This window comes from Numida meleagris, chromosome 2, assembly GCF_002078875.1.
Source record: "Numida meleagris isolate 19003 breed g44 Domestic line chromosome 2, NumMel1.0, whole genome shotgun sequence".
NCBI lineage: Eukaryota > Metazoa > Chordata > Aves > Galliformes > Numididae > Numida > Numida meleagris.
Genome location: NC_034410.1, coordinates 75,731,932 through 75,750,449, shown reverse-complemented (window position 1 = coordinate 75,750,449; position 18,518 = coordinate 75,731,932). Strand labels below are relative to the sequence as shown.

The window sequence follows — 18,518 nt, the reverse complement described above, 5'->3', positions numbered from 1 at the left end:
GTTCAAGAAACATTTAGATATAGTGTTGAGAGACATGGTTTAGTGGGGTTATTGGTGGTAGGTGGATGGTTGGACTGGATGATCTTGTAGGTCTTTTCCAACCTAGCTAAATCTATGATTCTATGATTCTGCATTTAAGTAGGCATTGCTGTAGAACATACTATCAATGAATTTAAGTGCCTGAGAATGAATCTACCATGCTGAAGTACAGTATAAGTAGCAGTGCCAATTCAGCATCAGCAAACAGGCACTGTGTCAAACCTCACTGCGTGGCTATCAAATTTATTATGGACAACTGTCCGCTTTCTATAGTCCATCATTCAACCTCAGCATGCAAAACCTCTGAAGAGGATGTCAGTGTTGCAAATAAACTGCAGGGTGCTTAGAAATCTTTATAGGCTGCAGTGGGAAAAAGTCAGAGTTACGTATACCTTTTGTGATACTTTTCATACCCAGTATGCATCACTGTGGTACATCCAGTCCTTCTTTTAGAAGCAGAAGAACTGACCTAGCGTTATACCTGGATTTTCCAATGCATTTGTTCAGCACACAGAAAGGGCACTGGATGAGCCCACATTATTAATTTCATCCTAAGAATTTAAATTTAAATTAGGTTTCAGAACTCACAGGTGAATGATAAAGCAGGAATACAATGCTATTACTTCGTATGTGCAGCAGGAAACATAGTGGTCAAAGTCCTCAGAGGAAAGGTGTTCACTCACATGTTGAAACCAGAGTTACACCTGCGTCCCTTTCTGCAGTTGTAGCCATGCAGAAAAGGCAGCCTATCATAGGTTTAATTGTACCAGAAGGTTGCCTTAAATTGTGGCTGGAATGCATGGTGTTTGGTTGGTCCTCGCCACAAGTTGTCGCAAACAAACAACAAACCAACCTAATTCAAAGAAACATCGATTATTACAGCACATGCTACTGAAAATATATGGAAAGAGGAATAGTATCCTCAATTTTCTGTGCCTCGAAACAAACAGAATGGCATAAAATGTGTTGGAGCAGGTTCTCATACAAAAGCACTGCCCTGTGAAATAAAAACAGAAGTTTAAGTAGTTCAAAGGCTCCATTTTTTCCCCAGCAAAGAAAACTAGTATATTCCCACGTTAGTTCAGAATTATTCTGTTCTAGAATGCAAAAGATTTGAAGATTCCAATCATTAAAAATTGTTATGCTACTGGTTGACAAAAGAATGAGGTAACCCTTCCATTTTATCAAACTAAGTATAAACTTGAGGATTTTCAAGTGTATCTGCTGACTTACTACGAAGAATGAAGTCTATTTATAGCATCAGATGCAGTTACCATCAAGTGCTCTGTCAATAAAAGCTTCAAATAATGGCCTACACTGACAATGAAGTGTACAAAGATGGGCACAGCTACACACAGGAAAGACAGTATCCGAAAATAAATATACTCTCAACTATTTTGAAAGAGGAAAATACTACTTTTTCCACGGCTACAAGTTGAAAAACCTGAGCACATACATATTTCAGTAAATATACAGTAAAAACATAAACAGGTTTTTACCAAGATGTACTGCTATGCTGGAATGAGATAGATAGTAAAAAAAGGGATAGTTAGTTTCAAGACAGCAGAGAGTGCAGCTCTTAAATCTACCCATATACATCAGGATTCTGAAGACTATGAAATACACTGAAGTGAATGGATAATGTCAGGATTTTTTTTTTCATTCTATTCTTTTCCCCCACTGAAAGATTTTGTTGAAAAACGCTTATCAATGTGAACAAAAACTGAGAGACTTCCAAGATAAAGAGTCTTGTGATGGTATACAAAAGGCTTGATTTAAAACTTAATTACACAGCCAGACATGTAATTGCAGTGTTACTGTCAGGATGGATGGATAATTGTGGCCAAGGGATAACACTGCCAGGTTAGTGTATTAGAATACTACATTAACTAGTAAAATGCCATTCCAGATTAAATAAATAATTATTCTGGAGGGTGCTACACAGTTGAGGAAGAAAGGCTCAATACAGACACGTACTAGTTATAGGGAATGTCTGAAAAAAAAGCAAAGAAAAACGTTTTGTGAGGACTCGAGGAGAGACAGACATGGAAAATGAATGAACACAGATGAAATCTAAGAAGCAAGTCTCATGTTTTGGAATAACCAAGGAAACAGACAACAAGCAGCCATTTGCCGTGTGACAATCCAGACTGAAGAAACTGAGAGAATAGTATTGGCAATAGAAATACTTCTTCGTATGCTGTCAAGTAGATAACCAGTAGCTGTTTTTCACTTTAAAAGTTGCAGTCACGAGATAGTATTACTCAAAAAGGTACATTCTGGTGCATGAGAAAAAATCTGTACTACCGTACGTAAGATAAGTGCACAAAGGTCTGTGACTGATCCAAGAATCCCCCTCCCATTCCCACTCCCCACAGATCCACATCCACAAAGAATGAGTGCTCTGAAGAGATAAGTGAATATATGTGGCCCTAAGACTCAAGAGAGAATAATGAAATGATTGATACAGCTGTTGAAAACGCAGCCAAACTCAACTCAATGTGAAAGGGAATGCAGAGGTAACTCTGTTTTAGATAGACATGCTATACCAGGAAAGTATTTCAACTTTGCTTAACTACCTGTCCCTTACTTACGGAAATGCAGGCCCAGAACTAAACAAAACTAGGTTCAGGTGTGCTACTAGTCAAAATAGCATAGCTTCTATACTTATTTGTTTATATACTCTAATCCTTTGACTCTACTCAGCAGTATCTTTCACCTGTGTGACTGCAATAGGTATTCAGCATATTGTTGTATTTTTGTATTGCACGCTTTTCTGGAGAACCCAACCATTCCCTCAGCAAGTGACTACCTGCTCAACTTCTAACTACAGCTAGTGGCTGATGAAGTAGCAGGGCAACAGCACAAACTTAGGACAAGCCAGTAGAGCTGAGCTATGCTGCCTGTCTGAAACCTTGTACTCCAGGCCTGTACAACAGCTCACCCTATTGGGCTCAGAGAAAGGAGTACGTTTCCCACTGCAGAGCTTGCTAGACAGCCTTATGTGAGCCAAGCAATGAAACACGTAATGGCTCAGCTTTATACCAAGCTTACAAGTCCTCAGGACTAATCCTTGTCAGGCTTTCTCCATCTGAACTTTGCTTGACCTGACTGGAGCTTTATATCACTCGGTTTTGCTGTAGCAGCAATTTTTGTAATTGAACAGGTGTCTATGGTAATTTGTTATGACCATAGTTTGTATGGATGGCAGTATTAGGCAGTTATTCTGTGTACAGTGAGGCATTTTAATGCCACTAAAATGATGAAGTGCAGGCCTCATACAACAGCAGTGGCCTACGAAAGTGAAGAAGTAGTGCAGTGCAGGCACAAAAGGGATAAGAAATGGACCACCAGTTTGGAATTGCAGATCCCATGGCGGTAGCAACTCAGCCAGACCAGCATCGAGAGGGTGTGTGGGTGGCTAAGACTAAAATAAGGTTTAAAAATTAAACAACAACAAAGAACTCTGAAGAGAGCTATAGGCTTCAGCTGGCTTCAAGCCACATACTCCTTCCTGGTGACCACAGGACACTCAGAGTCATGGTGGTGAGCATATTCTAGATACCAGAATTCATATTTATACTTTTATCTGTACTGCAATTGCTATACTTTAAGTATAGCTTCCAATTAAATTGCGATTTGAGTGCATTGCTGTGTCATTGTGCTAAACCAAAATCCCCCATAATTGCAAGTAACTTCAAATTAATAAAGTTCTGTATTGCATATTAAGCCCTCAACATGTAAAATATCCAGAAGAATATGGCTAGAGAGTACTGCTTGTGACAAGGTTTCAACAGTAACAATAAAAAGATATCCTAGAAGAGAGGTTTCCAAATGTAAGTAGCTAAAGCCTCATCTTATCTACCCCTTAAAAAAATAAATAAAACTTTCAACAAAGTCTTAAAAAATAAAACCAGGAGAAAAAAAATCCCTTGAGCCATAGAGCTTGGACTTGCTGTTTGCATAGAAGAGGCAAATGCATGCACAAAGAGTAGCAGAAAATCCATGAAAAAAACTGTGGCTCCACTGTTACATGTTTTGCGGTTGGACATGATGATCTTGAAGGTCTTTTCCAACCTGAGCAATTCTATGATTCTATGTTATAAGTTACGCATGTAAAAACTCCCTCCAAAGCAAAGGGAGTAATTTTTCACCAAAACTGCAAATTTATCTTAGAACTATAGAATGGCTTGGGCTGAAAAGGACCTCAAAGATCATCTAGTCTTGAGTGAGAGAATTTATGAATTAAGCAATTAATTTGCCTAGAATTCTAAAAAGAATTGCAGATGCTTAGTAAAGGTTTTTGTTAGCCTTTTACCCCTCCAAAATGGAAAGGTTCTGAACAAAGGTATCTATAATGTAAGTTTCTGTCACCAGAAATTTCAAAGACACACTTCATATTCACCACAAAGGAGGAAAAAGGTAAGTATATATCAAATATTGTTCAGGTTAGTTTATTGTGTTATTCTAAACTGTTTTAATATAACTCATAGACAAAGTTAAACTTATTTGGGTAGTAATGGATCTGCACTCTCAGGCATAGATTCATTATAAGTTCAAACTTTGCTTAGCATTTGTTAGATTCTGGTTTCTATCACTTGGGGATAAATGGAATTGCAACATTTTATCAAAGTATAACATGCAGAGTATTCAACTACGCTTTTTTTTTTTTTTTAAGAGTACAAAAGATTTAAATTGTCCACAGAAAGATACAGTTCCATAGCTCCATTTAGCAGCAAATGCATCCAAGAGTAGAAAACACACAGTAACAGATGGAAAAGCACAATAGAATTACTCAAGTTTTCAAAATGACAAAAAGGAACAAAAATTGCTAAAACAATGATGAAAATTTAATTGCCTTCAAAAAATCCTTTTCAAAACTCTAGTTATACAAGCAAGCTGCCTGAGAAGTACTGGCAAGACAAGTTGAAGAAGGGTCACTGTGGAATCCAGAGAATGCTTTTTCTGTTTCTCTTTCATTTTCAAAGAAGACAAAAATAAAAAGAAGAAATAAAAGCAATTACTAACTAAACCATTCAGTTCAGTCTTTTAACAGCACTTTATTTTCTCTTCAGAAGAGGTATGCTGTTCTGAAAAAGCCATGGGCCTCAGAAACTCTTTTGTTATGCAAATAAATGTAGCTGTCGATTGACATTGCATAATTCAAGCATAGAAGGAGAGGAATACTGAAAACAGGTAAGATAACCAAGTCAGAGGAAAATCAAATATATACAAATGCAATGTTGACAACTTTTAGATAAGGAAGTGGGGCAGAAGTGGGGAAGGCACACCCAAATCCTCTCCCACTTTTCAAGCCTGTGCATTTGAACAGGGACGTTACGTTAGAGTTTCTGAATCATTCTAAATACTACTAAAAGAAGTTGACCCATGGTTTGAAATATATTTTTTACAGCAACCTTGCTAGAAGACCAACCCTTGAAAACATCTTGACAAACAGATACAACTCATTTCCTCAAAAAGGAAAACAAAACACTCACCATTCAACCTCCCTTGCCACAAAGCTGCTCCTAACTACTTCAAGTTCACTTGGGTCCTCTTGAATGATTTCAAGGTAAGACTGAGAATCCATTCCACTAAGCTAGTTAAAAAATTTGAATTTAGATGTGAAAATATTTTAGATTTTAAAAACCCCCATGAATGATAACAGAGAAAAAGATCAGCAGTATTAAACTGTTACAAATTTAATATATTAAAATTCCAATTCAGAGTTTATTATTATTTCTTTCTTAGGGTGTCTTTATTCCAAGCTCAAAACTCTTCCACTAATGACAACAAAAAATGAGTTGAGGTAGAAGTGCTGGTGGATCAGAAAAAGCGTGTTCACACCCTGGCTACAGGATAACAAAAAATATTCTAGCCATCCTTTATGATACCCTTTAATAGTGCTTTAAATTAACATTAGACTGAACTGCCACTAACTGGTATTCCACCCAGCTTCTCTAAAAGTTATTGGCTGAAAATTACTAAATTTTGAATGCTTCCAAAGATAAAATAGAAAATACATAACTGCAATTATATTCTCATAATCAGCATTTTCTTCCTTCTCTTATAAGATAGTTTTGCTGGGAGATTATATTCTCTCAATGTTCTTCCATCACACTAAATCTTCACAGAAGCCTTTCCACACTTAGCTCATTTCCAGCAACACACGAGGTACATATTTTGGGTTATCGCTCCATCCTTTTTTCAGTGAATTAATTTTCAGCTTCTTCACACTCCATCCTAAAGACACAGTAGCTGTAGAAGATGACAAAGAATACAGGTTTCTGAAAAAGAATGTCTTGTCTAGGTATTCTCTCCTGAACATCACCATTTTCTGAGATGCACATGAATACACTCATGGCTGCTTCACAGAGCTCTATGAAAACAGACCCAGATTAAATCAAGAACTCAAGAATCCTGTAGAGCAGAGCATAAAGTATATTTACAATTTTCTTCTTCACCAGCCACTGTGATGACTCTCTACAAAACTCCAGTACAGGAATCGTGCATCTCAGAAACAATCCCATCAGCTTGAGAAAGCATCGGGAAGCAATAGATTATATTTTAATAGTATGTTGGTCCATTCTGCACCCTTAGAACAATGTTATCCAATATATAAACACTTGTGATATTCAAAATATGTAATGCAGTCTAGGTCCTGTCACACTGTATTAATATCTAAAATAAATATACTAATGAAAAGAAAGATGATATAAGGAAGAGGGATCTCTCCAAAATATTTTGAGACCTAATTGGAAAAAAAGAGAACTCTATAACTAAGGAAGTGAATATACTGGCACACTACTGAGAGAGATGGTGAAAAAAATATATAAATTGAATATAATTACCTGAGTCTGAAATAGAGCTGCCAAAACATGCAAAGGCAAAGATGGTGCCTGAAGCGTGAGGATAAGCAAAACACAAATGTATCATAATTGAACCTATTTAGAAAAACCCACAAAATACTTCAGGTTATTACACTAATCATTGGTTCCTACAAGGAAACAATGAGATTTTATTTATTTTGGTGAATATCACACATTATGGCATTCAGTTTAATAGGAAAAACAGCTGCAAAAGTCATTCTGTGAACAGATTCATGGCTCAGTACTTAGACGACTGTATGAAATGCAGTGACTAAATGATTTCCTAAGACTCTTCTGTCCTTTAAACATTAGAAAAATAGTCTGGATTGAAAGATTCACCTAAATTTATGATTTCTTTTCTGAAACCTCAAGCATGATATAAAGACGCGGAAAAAACAATCTGGCAGACTGAAGAAATCTTTCATCTTTTAGTGTCATTTTCATCTGTAGTTTTACTTACTTATATAAAATGTGCATAACTCTGTTTCCAAAAAGTATGAATACCTAACAAATAAATCTGCATAAGACATGCACGTATACTACACACATTACTAAGTAATAATGACTATGTGTTGAGTGTGCTTTTAGACTAGTTTTAGCTGGAATTTCTGTATAAAGCAGTTAGTTTACTAACGATAATATTGGTTAATATTTAAAAGCATCTTTAAACAAAAAATACGTAAGCCTTATAAAGCTGAAACAGATTTAACAATAGAGATCACTCTTTTACCCTTGTTTTAACAGAAAAAGTTATCAGCAATCATCTCAAAGCCAGAGACTTCTGTTTTCTCTGGAATCAGTATCGTGACTTAAAGAACACATTAACTAACCTTTCATTTAAATAGTGAGAGAAATATTTCAACAGTGTAAGAGACTAAGGGTTTTTTTTTTGTTTTGTTTTGTTTCTTTTTTACAGGGAAGTGAAGACAAGCACCAGAAAAAACAGTAACTTGATTTGAAATAGGTAGATTTCAAAGCAATTCAGAAGAAATTTTAGATGTTACACAACTTCTCTGCATAGGTTTTATGAAAGAGAGAGAGCTGTTCTCTGGAATAGGCAACTGCTCAGATGGTGAAAAAACTAAACATGAGTCACAAAATCTAACAGAAATGATACTATTTCTGCATTAAACATAATTGTCAGTGCTTCAAGAGCTATCCTGCTCTTAGGAAATTATTTCACCTCATGTTCTGCAAGCATTTTCACTAAAAAACAAAACAAAACCAAAACAAAACACCCATCCTGCCAAAACAGCCTTTACTAGGATCACTGTCACTACATCCATCCTCAGCTTCCAGGAGAGCTGTTTCTCTACGCCAAGAACTGAAGTACTGTGAACCACATGTCTACAGATTCCCAGTAAAAGCATCAGCTTTACTATGTATTTACTCAAAAGGCTCTCCAGCAGCTATTTCTCCCTTCAAAACAACATTATGAACAGCTCTTTTCCCAGGAACCTTTTAACACTCAAAAGTCTCTTGCACAGATGAGAATTCTTCATCAAAAACATACAGCACTTTTTGCAGAAGAAACATGATAGATGCAATGGGAGAATTTGTGTCCTCAGGAATTGAGATTTCTGTTTGTTGAAAAATTTTCCTAGTGTTTACAGATACAAAAGCAGGTGACAATGTAAAGACAGAAATGGCCTCTTAATGTTGTGAAGTGTTTCACTAAATGTGTTTGCCATTATATCATAAGAAAGAATAAGTCTTCCCTTGTGAAGAGATATTTAACCATATTTTACCTAGCATGGGGAACAGAAATTGTCTAGTGGTTTTAAGAGTGCTCAATGCTTTTTCCTTAAAGAACTTCATACTGACAAAAAAAAAAAAGCAGCTTTCACTTTACAGAAGTTGTTAACCCCTCCTCCTTATGAGGATAGCTTGAAAATATTGAAAGCTGGAGTTCACTGCCTGACGTCTCAAGATTTCTTAAAAAATACAGTGTGTGATTCTGACCGCACCTCCGTCAGTGCCTATGACCCTGAAGAAGTTAAAAACAAGAACAAAACCTGGGTTTATACCCTTTATCCATCACTTCTTTTCAATTGCATCTCGAGGTCTGAAACATGAGCATTATTCAGTATGCCTGAGAAGGGTTTAAACCCAAACAAAATGTCTAATATGTTAAAGCAAGGAGTTCAGGATTTGGATTTCTTAAAATAAACCTAATGCCTCAACAACAAAATACAGGCTTCCACTTCTATTTTGTCACAAATCCCCACCTTGAAAAGCACGTAGCTAAATGTTCTGATGCATTCACAGCAGTATGAATGCCACTTTACATTAAAAGCAAAATTGTTTTTAGATCCCATAAATCTGTTCCTCAAAGTAAAACAGCACCTGGGTAAGTGATCTTCAAAAGCAAAGCTTCAGATTTTCCCAGTAAATCATTTACGTTTCACATAAAAATTAAAGCAAAACAAACATAACATCTATGACTTCTCTGCGCCTTCTTCCACATATCCTGCCCTCTTCAAAGACAAAAAAACCCCACTCATTACAGTATTCAGTATCATAAATCCTAGTTTACTCTTGTGCAGTCACACAACACGCAAACACAGGCAATTTTTAAAAATTCCAGGTCTATTTCTAGGCTACAGTCAATAATAAAGCAAAGCCACATACCAAGCAGTGATAGCATCCATTCGTTCATCCTTCTAAAAAGCAAGGGCTAGACATCTCAACAGTCTCAATAGATAGAAACATCTCAACAGATAGAAACTTATTTCATCTACTTCCCTAACAATGAATTGATCTAATGCATTTCATCTGCCTTAAGTATGGCACTAGTGGCCCAGAATTCTTCCAACAAAACACTAATAGAAGCCTGTCAAAATATTATTATGGGGAACAGAAAATAGGAATAGAAAGCCAAATCAATTTGCTATTTCAAATCTTTACTACAATATAATAATAAATTATGTGGCTTTCCCAGCAGCATAGCTGAACATAAATTTGTGTTATTAACTGAACTGCTGAAGTCACCATATGCTCTGAGGAATGCATTAAGATATCCCCCAAAATTAGTCGAACTTTTGAGCTTAGTACATACAATACTACAGATCAACAGTCAAGAAACAACTTCACAGGAGAGAACACCAATGAAATTTTTACACCCTGTACCACAGTGATTCAATAGATTATCAGCAGTACCTTAGGTAAGCTGGTTATTGTTCATAGGAATCACAAATAAATTTGCTAATCTTTCCCATTTAAAATCCTTTTTCTCCAGTGGTTTCAGCACCCAGTCCCTCTAGAACTCACTGATTTATTCATAAATTTATTGATGTGGGTTTTTTTTTTTTTTGCAGTTGCAAAATACATGACTAGGCATATTATAGCAGTCATCGCAAAACTCAGCAACAGAGAAGTAATTTCTAATACTACTCAATACTGTGTTTCACATTCCAACACACAGGTACAACGTATCTTCTACCAATATGACTCCCACCTCCATTTTTGCAACATCAGAAAGCCAATAGCTAAGACAGATACTTTTCATGGCAATAATATAGTAACACAGGCTGAAACACCTGTCTGAAGTCTAAGAAACGATACACGCTCAGGCGATGCTACTGTCCTGGAAGAAAACATGCATACAAACATTTAATTCGTGGGTAAATCTAATACAACATCGTGCCATAAATCCTAAGACACAAAGGTAAATCTAATACAACATTGTGCCATAAATCCTAAGACCCATTTTACAACCTTTCTCCCTTGCAGTTGTCTTTACAAAAAGAAAAATATGAATAACCTCTAACACCCAAAGCAGAGAATTGATACATATTAAACAGAAAACAATAAACACAAGGTCAGTCAAATTTTTATAAATGCCCAATGATTCAACAATGATTACTGCAATGGTATTAGACATCATAAACCAAAATCGTGTATTAATTTCACTAAAGAAGCAGTGAACATCTTATGCTGCTAAGACCGCTACTTTATCATGAGAGGAACACCCAAGACACTTACAGAAAGGAGAAAGCTGACCAAAAGCAACCATTTATGCCTCTCTCCAGGATACCTGTTGCTACAGCTGAAGCAAATGAGGTAGCAGTGGAGACTAGGTGTTTTTACAAACCAGAATACAAACCATCTCTTGATGTATGAAGAGGCATTAAGCAAAATCTAAGACAATCAGCCTGCCAAAATTGACATGAAAACACCCCAAATTGTCATTTTAGAATAATGCAGAGTGTCACTCAAAAGGTCTTTTTCCCTCAAAGATGTTTAATACTTCTGGTTTTAACACTCCAACACCAAAAGCTTCTACATCTATCCTATTTTACTCTACAATAATCTTGTACCCTGTTGTGCATCCAATAAGAACAAATATATGATAAACCTTAAAATCTTGGTATTATTTAACTCTTAACTAAGTTGTGTGGAATACCAAACCTTTCTCAAAGCTACCACTTGTCAGGAGTTCTTAAACGCCACGATGGAACCCCACACACAAATTGGCAACAAGAAAAGGAGACATCTTTCAAAACTATTGTCCACAATAAAGACTAAATAAAATCAACACTTCAATCACATTGAATCTATTCTAGGACAGTACATGGAAGCATACTGACATGAACAAATATTTTATTCTCTTTGCAACTAGCATTTGCTAATGAAATTATTCAGGTACTGCCCACAAAACCTTGGTAAAACCATTAATCATACTATTCTCTTCTAGCATGCAGATGCAGCACTTGCATACCTGTTCTTTAACTGATGCTAGAATGGCAGAGGTTGTCTCAGTTTCAGAGCCATCACCGTTGGATGTGTTCAGTACAGGACTGAGGGAGCTTGTCTTATCAGAAGACGAGGGCTGGTCTGGAACAGGCATAGCTTCTGCAGTTTATGGAAAAAAAAAGATTTCAGACTATGAATAATTTTAAAAATTCATTTCAAAGCAAAATATATCTCCCAGTCTTACTCCAAAATATTCACTACATTCAGTAAATTTGGAGAGAATTCAAATCATTTACAGCTGTGATTTTCACACAGTGGCAGCATCCAACACTAAATTACAGTATCACGAAAGTAATGAATCATGAAGTGCTTTGCAAACAGTAAACCAACTAATAATACAAGAGAAATACAGCACTTCCAGTGTTGGCTTCCTAATTCAAATGACTATTTAATATGTATTATATTTTAAGCCTAGGTGACTATGCCTTTATTCCAATCTAGAGGGTGATTTTGAAAATATTTTATCAGAGTATTTTTGAAGAAACAAGCAAAAACCCCCAGCACACCAGCTGTTAAGCCATTTTTGAGATCTGCTACAAAAGAAGAGTCATACTACTTGCAAGAATTACTAGTATTCTTTCTTTGAAAAGGACGATACATTTTTTCTGAAGGCTAAGCCGTATTGTAATACCTCCAACTTAAACACCACAGCAGTCATCATTCACATCAATGGCAGAAACTTATGCCTTGCCTCCATCCTGCTTTCCATAACCCAGGTTTTTTGAAAACAGATTTTATTTATTTACTTATTTAACTAGAAAGAAATACGAAGACCGAAGAGAAGGAAAGGGGACTCGGCTAACAGCAACATAAAAAATTCAGTTCACGGAGTAAGCTTCAGCACATCGTCCTGACAGGGAAAGCAGGGCTGTAAGAGAAGGGGAGATGGCATTCCATAAAAGTTTGGATCTAAGCCTCAGTACAGCCCAGGAACACTCATTCAGTCCAGACAGGGAGTCTTTTCCAAAAGCTTTCTGAAGCTCAGGAGACTAGCTTTCCTACATACATAAAAACATGAAAAAGCAGCTTTTTTCATAAAAAAGGTCAGTTATTCTCCAAAGTGAAATCTCCCTTCATCTCAGACTAGATTAGTTGACATGTTGAAGCACAAGATTACATATCATAAAACATTACTTTTAATTAAAGCAGTATATATTTTCATATGACTACCTTTTTGTAAGCAAATAAACAAAAGAGATAAATACTTGTTCTTAGCTCTGGTAACGTTCTTGCTCCAGATGCTTCACTACTTGAAGTTAGTATGTGTTTAAAAAAAAAAAAATACAAGTCATTACCGGCTTGTAAGGTACCACAGAAAACACACGTACAAATAAACATATACACCCTTACCTTCATTAAATTTAATTATTTGATTTCCTTTACTAAATTATTAATTGCATTATCATAATAGGAAATAATGTCATTTACTCCCTGATAGTGCAATTTACCTGAAAAAAATACAAATGGCCTAATAGTTTATTCTGTAGAGCTATAATTGCATAAAACATCAGAAAGCAGGACTCCTTGCTATCAGTGCTGCAAATTCCAGCTGAAGACTGTGCACAGGAACCAAAGAGATGACAGCCTTCAGGAACATGAGTGAAGAAAAGCACATCATGCAGTCCTGCCACAGTCACTGGACAGCAGAGAGACATGCTTTCCCAGCAGGGCAGCTCACCAAGGAGATGTGTGGGGCTACGGAAGTACATGAAACGCACTGCATCCTGGGACCGCGCTGGGGCAGGAAGAGAAACTGGAGGTGTCAATGGGACTTTTCCCTGGCTGAAAGCAGCTTCCCTGATGCAGGATTTCCTTCTCTGCAGTAGAGAAGCAGCTTCCCAAAAAGCCTCTTTATCTGCTCAACTCATTCTAATGCCCCACCAGCCTGCAAGACCCCAAAGGGCAACTCCGCAGATCTGACCTTTTCATGTACATCAACCAGAGAAGGTAAAAGCCAGCAAACTAACAAGACCAGGAGTCAAGAGTACCCAGGTCCCACTCCCAGCTCTTCAATGAATTGCCATTTGATGCCCAACTTCCCTCTTCATCTGACAAACTAAGAGGAATTGCCTGCTCTTCCCCCAGCTCCCCATCACAGCACATCATTTGTGACCGGGCCTGGCTGGGAACAAGCAACCACCACCTGAAGACCTCTGGCTGCAGCCAGAGATATTCTCATTCTGTACTGCACTGCTCCATACAGGGCAGGATTTAACTGGCAGAGTTTTTTGTGGGGAGGGAGAGGGGGAACACAAGGTGACCTGTGTGGGAGGAGCTCACCCATCACCTCACCGAAGGAACAGAGTCTAACATGGACGAAGGGGACGGGACGTCAGGATGGGAGGAGAGGTGTCTTTTCCTTGTGTTCATTTAATTGGTTGTCTTCTTTGTTTCTCACTACTAGAATCAACAATTTTAGATTTATGTTAATTGAAAATATATCTAATTAAGTCTAACTCCTGAACTCAAGACTGCTTTTGGTCTGCGATGCTCTCTGAGAGCAAATCCAAATGAGGCCCACCAAGGCATGGTGGTTTCCTATTGCTATTAGGTTTTCAGGAATATGGAAGAAAATGAGCCTCTACGAGTTACTGGAAAACATGCACCTTCTACAGCACCAATACTCCAGAAATATAAAGTATATTTGTGAGGAATAGTACTGGCAAATTGGGAAGCCTATGTGATCATAAGAGGCACTACTGATATGACAACACCAAGTTCTCTATGCTCAGAATGATTAATATCAGTATGATACAGCGCCTGTTGCTAACCCAAAATTGTTTTGGAACCACATTAAACTTTTATTAAATTTTAATTTTCAGATGACAGCTTTTTGTAAACACTTTTTTTCAATAAAGAGGCACTGTACATTGCTACAGCAGTATTGGAAATTTTACAAAAATCAATTTAAATAGAAAACAAATCTGATAACACAACCAACTGTTGAAATACTCTGAATTTGCTTCAGTAAAATAGGCTCAATATCTGGACTGAGCAGTGCTAATATTCTACAGCCAATTCAGGTTTCCATGATTTTTGGGTTGCTTTGTTGTTTTTTTTTTTTGTTGTTGTTGTTTTCTGTTATTTAATATACAGCTTAAAATGATGGGAAAAAGAAAGGGCATTCTGCACATCTTGTTTATCTGGAATAAAAGAAATCAACATAAATGTCCCTGACACTAAAAGTAATGTGTTACACACCTATTAAAATATTTCTTCTGGACAAAATACAACTTCTATGTCATTAGTTCAGTTTATTATTACAATTATTTGAGGGTGCACGATTGTAACAAATTGCATTTAATAACATGACATGGAATCTCAGCATGACTTTAGCCAGCTGAGCTGTTAATGTTATGTGCTTTAATGTTTTTGCATTATGCAAATTGAGAAAAATCATATACCAAAAAAAAGCAGAGAATTGAGTTTTCCAATATGACAGAGAAGCTACTGTACTGAAGGCAGTTATGTTCAAAAAGAATCACACATGAATCAGGAATAGCGTTGCTCAACACTAATGGAACAGCCATCATTTGAACCAGTCCATTTGATCAGATTAGGAATACATTCTAATTAAGCCTGGTCTTCAGTATAAGAAATCAGGCACTCTCGGGTCCTAATGGGGCTTAAAACTGCTGGTACTTAAGAATTACAGAAAGTAGGGCTGAAAAGGGCCTCCAAGTTCCCCAATTCACTACCAAGCTTCTCAGTGCTGCAGATTTTTTTTTCTCTACCCTCAGTCACTAGGAGCATTTAACATGAATAATCAGTTCTTTACATCTTCCCTCTCTGGATCATCTCATGGCTTCCTCAGCCTGTTTTGGGGATCCACCCACCTTACTGGCAGAGAGCTTGCTTTACTCTGTAACATGCTTTTCCCAACACAACCTCAGTGTTTCCTGTAGAATCCAAAACACACGCAGAAATCAAATTAGTTCATCAGTCCTCCTCATCACTAGCACATATTATGACAACTGTAACATTCTTTCTGCTCTGGGCTCTCTTCTCTAGAAAAAATCTACTCCAATTACTTTCATCTTTCCTCACAAATTAGGCTTGATGATGATAAGCTTTTAATGCAAGGGAGCTTAGCACTAAATTCAAATGGAAAATTATAGCAAGTAGAAGAAAAATAAAAATTAAGAAACTTAACAGAGTACACCGTGGCTGACTAACTACAACACAATCTGTTGTATTTAATTCCCACAATTTCCTGCTATTTCATACCAGTGTCAGAGAAAAACAAATGAGATTCTGTAAGTCAGAGCATATACATGCTCCTGAGAGAACCAAACTGAAATCTTAGATGATCATTCATAGGTGAACAGGAAAAATACTACCAGCCTGTTGGGAACATACTGGAAGTTGGACATAAATAATTCATGTCTTCCCGTACTTAGTATCACTGGCAAACTTCTATGAGGAGTTCTCCTCACTTTTGGGGAAAAAGAAGAAAAAAGAAGGCTACAGATTCAAAATAAAATGCCCTCTCCCCACATGCATGTGAGGCAAGGCCGGGGCTGCCCTATGCCAGACACAGCCAGCTCCAAGGGCCCTACCAAAGGGCACGGATGGGCAGCTCAGGAAGAGCTTGGGAAGGGCTACATTTTATACTACACATCAAACCTTAGGTAAAACAAAAAAGCATGTACGCTATTTATCCACACACAGGGAAACAGCAATATCAGATGCTATGGTTTCACTTGAAAATTTAATTTTGCACATGCACTTTTAAAAGAACTTTAATCATACTAGACATGGAACTATGAGGGAGTAGCCATGAAGACGTTACTGGCAAAGGTGTTCTGGTGGCCGAGTTCACTGATGACACTGTCACTCGTTCTCAGCTGGCATGGCTGCATCACCTTTCAATGAACTTTACTCTCCTCCTCCACAACAGAAATGCCATGCCTCATTCAGCACATTTATGCAGAAAAAGCCCTAGAACTGAAAAAGCTGCATGCTCATCTGTAAACTGAGCAGTTAATTCCTTTTCTAACTTTAACTGCGTTGTTTTAATAAGTTCTGGTTCTTTCATAATCTATGTTCAAATAAGAAGAAATCCAGTTTAAAGAGGCAGATTTTTGAAAATATTAGCTTGGCATTCCTTTAAAAGTCACTTTGTTAATGTTGCTTGTATAGTTTACTGTTGCATTATCCCTTCCTGGGTAGAAGGTACAGATGTGTTAAAATAGCTCCACAATGTCAGAAAATCTCTGGTGAAAGAAGAACTACCCACTGTGCTGGCAGGTGCATCAAATCAGTGGAATCAGAAAATCCAAATAAGTTTCTTTAATTAAAAGGTATTGCAGTAAAGAATATGTAATCCCCAGTGGGTTTTCACCATACAATGAATCATTAATCAGCAAGAACATTCGTTATAGAAATGTAGGTCATGCTGTCTTACTGCACAACAATCAAATTTGGCTCAAAGATCTAATCTGGAGAACCATAAAATGACATAGAAGTAGCCTTGGATAAGAACCAATCAATTAAAAACAATTCAATATGCACTTATGCATCCAGAAATAATTTTTGCTTCCTATAACAACAATATCCTGTTACAGACTGCAGTGCGACTACCATTTAATAACATGCATTTCCATTATTCCTATTAAATTTCTTAATTCCTATTTGTTGGGGTTTTTTTTGCTATTGTTCCAAAATTATATAGACTATATTTAAAATGAAAATATTTGAATATGTTCTTATTTTACCTAACTCCTATCAAGATTTCAAAAGCAAGGACTAATTCCAATCCAGTTTCCAGCTGATTTTAATTAAAAAAACAAACACATAAAATATTCCAATATTCTTCAATACAATAATTGCATGACTGCAATAGGGAACCTCTATTTCTCCCTCCATGAATGTACAACAGTTGCTATTTGTAAGCTTACCTTTGTGCACAGCTCTGACATACTAGCTTCTAAAACTTTGGTAAACAAAAAAGTAACAGGTTTGGCACTGTATTTATGAATACAAAAACCACCTGCTTTCATAGCATTCACTGAGGCATTCTGACAAGCAAAGAATTGAGTAGGTGTAAGTTAGGAGCCAGAACAACATAGAATACAATAGCCATGGCAGTTCTTGCAGATTAGTAATATACTATATATAACTACATACATCACAGGTAATGTTTGTTGCAGATATAACTGAAAAAAAATAGCCAAAATAATCATTTCCACTAATACACACTGGTTGAGCCAATTCAACCATCTGAGACTTAGCTTATTCTGTTTGTTAAATACACATTACTGTTAGACTAACCAAGATGTTTTCACTGCTTGAGAATTTAGGCATGCAAGGAATTATCAGCAGAAAGATGACCTATTTGACCCCTTTGGTAGAATCAAACTGCAGATGTGACTGATGACTGAGACAGCATTAGCTCTAGGCAGCAGTGTATGTTCCAACTAATACTGCAATGAACTTTTCAGCATTATAGCTCCAATACTTACTGTCTCATCACACCTGTAACAAAACTAAATCCTTCAGCTGTGTGACAGAGAAACAGGATAGGAAGTACGTAAAGATGTTTCTTCTCTTCTCCTGCACACAGAACAAGTGAAACTGTAGACTTCTTTTACTGAGGGATCATTTTGTCCTGTCTTTGCTGACAGTTTGATACAGTTTGTGTCTGGGTAAGCATTATTAAAAATAGGCTGATAATCTCTTGAGTTCATGAGCCAAGGGGAAGATAAGAAAATCTAGATCCTGTGAAATACCTCAAAGAAAAAAATTTCTTCTGATTGCTTAAGTAGTTATCACAACATCCTAAAGCATATACCTCCTATGTTGAAATTACTAGATGGGAAAACAGATTAATTAAAGGGGACGTTATATTCCAAA

The 18,518-nt window shown here is 36.8% G+C and overlaps 1 protein-coding gene across 9 annotated transcripts in view; it reads right to left on the bottom strand.

Moving 5' to 3' along the window:
• Window positions 1-18,518, bottom strand: part of CTNND2 (catenin delta 2) — a 629,078-nt gene that overhangs the window by 502,876 nt on the left and 107,684 nt on the right. For all 9 annotated transcript variants that reach the window (XR_002434978.1, XM_021386174.1, XM_021386172.1 and 6 more), the window contains exon 2: window positions 11,629-11,762. Coding sequence is in view for 8 of the 9 variants with exons in the window: in XM_021386172.1 (XP_021241847.1) it covers window positions 11,629-11,762 (134 nt within the window). In the remaining variant the exon portion in view is untranslated. The remainder of the gene's footprint in view (window positions 1-11,628; window positions 11,763-18,518) is intronic.